General features: G+C 42.4%; 1 protein-coding gene across 1 annotated transcript; it reads left to right on the top strand.

Annotated features, from left to right (window-relative positions):
* Nucleotides 1-363: 363 nt before the first annotated feature.
* Nucleotides 364-2773, top strand: LOC113222877 (DNA-dependent protein kinase catalytic subunit-like; the record flags this gene model as incomplete). The annotated part of the gene is made up of 2 exons (XM_026452452.1): nucleotides 364-473; nucleotides 2547-2773. Coding segments are annotated over exons 1-2 (305 nt in total), but the record flags the coding sequence as incomplete, so codon positions are not given.
* Between the last annotated feature and the right edge of the window lie 826 nt (nucleotides 2774-3599).

The raw sequence follows: 3599 nt of genomic DNA, 5'->3' as shown, positions 1-3599 counted from the left end.
GGAAATTAATGGGACTGGGGATGGTGGCTTATACCTGTAATCCCTGCACGTTGGAAGGCTGAGGCAGGAGGATCACTTGAGGCCAGGAGTTGAAGGCAAGCCTCAGCAACATAGTGGGACCCTGTCTCTACTAAGAAGAAATTTTAAGTTAACTGGGTGTGGTGGTACATGCCTGTAGTCCTCGCTATTCTGGAGGCTGAGGTGGGAGAGGACCACTTGAGCCTGAACTAAAAAGGGAAACTAGTACAACCATGGTAGTAGTATTGCTTAATTTTATACTGCAAATGGCATTTAAATGGAACTCTTTACAGAGTAACATTTCTTTAACGTGAAGGGAATTAACTTTAATGGTATTCTTTCTTCAGGTGACAAGGCAGCTGTACGAGCCACTAGTTATGCAGCTGATTCACTGGTTCACTAACAATAAGAAATTTGAAAGTCAGGATACTGTCGCCTTACTAGAAGCTATATTGGTAAGTAATAGTTGATTCTTTTCCTCTTATTCCCATTGATTAGTTGTATTTGATGTTTGTTTATTTATTTATGATTTTGAGACAGAGTCTTGCTCAGTCGCCCAGGCTGGAATGCAATGGCATGATCTTGGCTCATTGCAACCTGCGCCTCCCAGGATCAAGCAGTTCTCCTGTCTTATCCTCTTGAATAGCTGGGACTACAGGCGCGCTCCACCATGCCTGCTTAATTTTTTGTATTTCAAGTAGAGACGGGGTTTCACTGGGTTGGCCAGGCTGGTTTTACTGCTGACCTCAAGTGATCGGCCCACCTCAGCGGTGAGCCGGGCACAGTGCCTCATGCCTGTAATCCAACACTTTGGGAGGCTGAGGCAGGCAGGTTGCGTGAGCCCAGGAGTTGGAGACCAACCTGGCCAACATGGAGAAACCCTGTCTCTACTAAAAATACAAAAATTAGCTGGGTGTGGTGGTACACACCTGTAGTTCCAGCTCCCCAGGTGGCTTAGGCATGAGAATTGCCTCAACCTCAGAGACAAAGATTGCAGTGAGCTGAGATTGCGCTACTGCACTCCAGCCTGGGCGACAGAGTGAGACTGTCTCAAAAACAAACAAACAATAAGAAGAATTTCTGAGCATATCCAATTTTCTCCTATACTCAGATTCAATAACTAAAGGGCCCTGGAAACAGCAGTTCACCTTTTACACAGAACTCTCCTGACACAGAGAAGCAGCGTCTTAGAATTTGGTCGCCATCTCACTGAGGGCAGAGGCAGTGAGGCCAGCTAAATTGTAGTGTCTTGATGCTTATTTTACTGTAATTTTTGAACCTGTGCAAATAAGTTTATGTTGCCTGCACAGTCCTGGTTATGCTGCTGGCAGTGTACTCTGAGTGTGACCTTTCTTTGTAGTCATGTTAGGGGCAGGGGAGAGTGAGTGAACATTCGTTAAGGTGGTGACATAATTAAACCTGTAGTTTAATTCCCTGCAGTGTCTACCAGTGAATCCTACCTATAATAAATACAGTTAGTTAAAATTAATTTATGGCTTATTTGCATTCAGATGGTTTCATTATCATGTTTCTGTTAAAAAGTTTTTATTTTAGTTGTTTTCTGTTTCTTTTCTCCCTTTTGATCCTTGAAGGTAGATTAAGTAAGAGCTTCAGAAAGAAATCTGATAAGTAAAACGAGATAGTTGAGGAAAGAAAAGGTAAAGAAGCAGCGTGAACTCAGTAGCACAGTACTCAAGTGAAGGAGGGCCGTGGGTTTCCTGGTGAGAGCTGCTGTTCCCTGCATCACCATATGGCGCCGGTGACCTCTGCTCTTAGAAGCAGGAAGCACCCTCTCCTCCCATTCCCGTGGCTTGTGTTACCTTTTTGGATTCTAATTACCTCTGCAAGAAAGGATTTGTGTATAGCAGATAACTGGAAGTGTTAGGCAGAACTCTTTTATTTCAGTGTTGAGTGTACATTTTCAAGTTAAACTTTTCCTTTATAGATCTGAGAGAGTGTCATGACTAGAAGGAAACAAAGCATAAAGTAGAATACATCTCTGTGTGGTCGTTGGTCAAATGTCCATAGCTGTTTTCGGCAGGGCCTTTTTGGGGGCTACTCTTCATGTCTCCATAGGATTTTCCTTTATGGAGCAGTACAGTTTTTTTGGAACTTCCAAGGGTCTTATTCTCTTTAAGTTCAATATGCAAAGTGTCTCAAATGCTGTTATGGGGTAAAATCAACAATCAGAATTCCTCTGAAATTCTTAGGATATAGCCATTTTGTTTTTTTTCAGGGAAGGGAAAGATTGTTTTGTTATAATTAAAATTTTCTCTCCCTTCATGGCTTTTCAGTTTATTAATTTGTTTAAAAGAAAATGTTTTCGTTATGTCAGAGGAAATAGTTATATAAGCCTAGATTCTGGATACACTATGGAGATTGGTTTTACTAATGTTTATTTTTTTCTTGACTAGTGCTGTAAATTAATTTTTAACCTACGTTAGTTAGGCTTAGAGATAGACCAAGGGTGTTCAGTTGTTAGTGGTTATAAAAATTAGTAAACTCAAGGTCTCTTTGTTTTGTTTCAGGATGGAATTGTGGACCCTGTTGACAGTACTTTAAGAGATTTTTGTGGTCGGTGTATTCGAGAATTCCTTAAATGGTCCATTAAGCAAATAACACCACAGCAGCAGGAGAAGAGTCCAGTAAACACCAAATCGCTTTTCAAGCGACTTTACAGCCTTGCGCTTCACCCCAATGCTTTCAAGAGGCTGGGAGCGTCACTCGCCTTTAATAGTATCTACAGGGAATTCAGGTTTGTAAAGCTACACCACAGGGAAGAGAAACTTGTGGTTTTGAAAAGTGACTTGGAGTTTCACTCTGTGTATCCGTGTGTCATATATCCTGCATTTAGTAAGTAATTATGTGCTGGATGCTGTGCTGTCTTCTGGAAATTAAAAAGTGAATTAAAATTCAGTTTGCACTCCAGAAGCTTGGAAACTGCTGAGAAATGCATATAAACACTGTCTCAGCCATTTCGGAAATGCAACAAAAGACGCATATACAGGGGCTTTGGGTTTCTCAGAGGAGGAGTACCTAATCCGGGGTGAGCTATGGCCTCTTGCTAGGGTTTATATTGGAGATGAGACTTGAAGGATAAATGGAAGTCAGCCAAGGCATTTTAGATCAAAGTTAGTGGGGTGGTGGGGAGTAGAGATAAGAAACAGGAAGGTGTCTGAGGCGATAAAGGCCTTTGAGGTTTGGAGGCAGGTGTTGTGAGGCTGGTGAGGAGGGCTCTGCCTGCTGTAGCAAGGAGCGTAGGTCACCTCTAGTGACAGAGGGTCTGTGGAATAGTGGGTGCAGGGAGAGATGCATTTAGATTTCCTCCTAAAATCCACTTGCTGGCAGCTGTGTAGAGGGTGGGTCTGAGTAGACTGAAGACTGGGTCACCAGTGAGGAGGCCATTTCAGAGGTCCAAGAAAAAAGACAAGTGGTCACTGACCTAAGGTAGTGGTGTTCATTCATTCATCTAGCATTCCTTATTAGGAATATTGTGTACCACATTTACCTGTGTAACCTCACATCCTGCACATGTACCCCTGAACTTAAAAGTTGAAGGGAAAAAAAATGATGTGCCAGGC

Source organism: Piliocolobus tephrosceles, unplaced genomic scaffold (assembly GCF_002776525.5).
Source record: "Piliocolobus tephrosceles isolate RC106 unplaced genomic scaffold, ASM277652v3 unscaffolded_35877, whole genome shotgun sequence".
Classification (NCBI taxonomy): domain Eukaryota; kingdom Metazoa; phylum Chordata; class Mammalia; order Primates; family Cercopithecidae; genus Piliocolobus; species Piliocolobus tephrosceles.
Note: the sequence above shows the minus strand (reverse complement) of the source record. Positions and strands in the feature narration are given on the sequence as shown.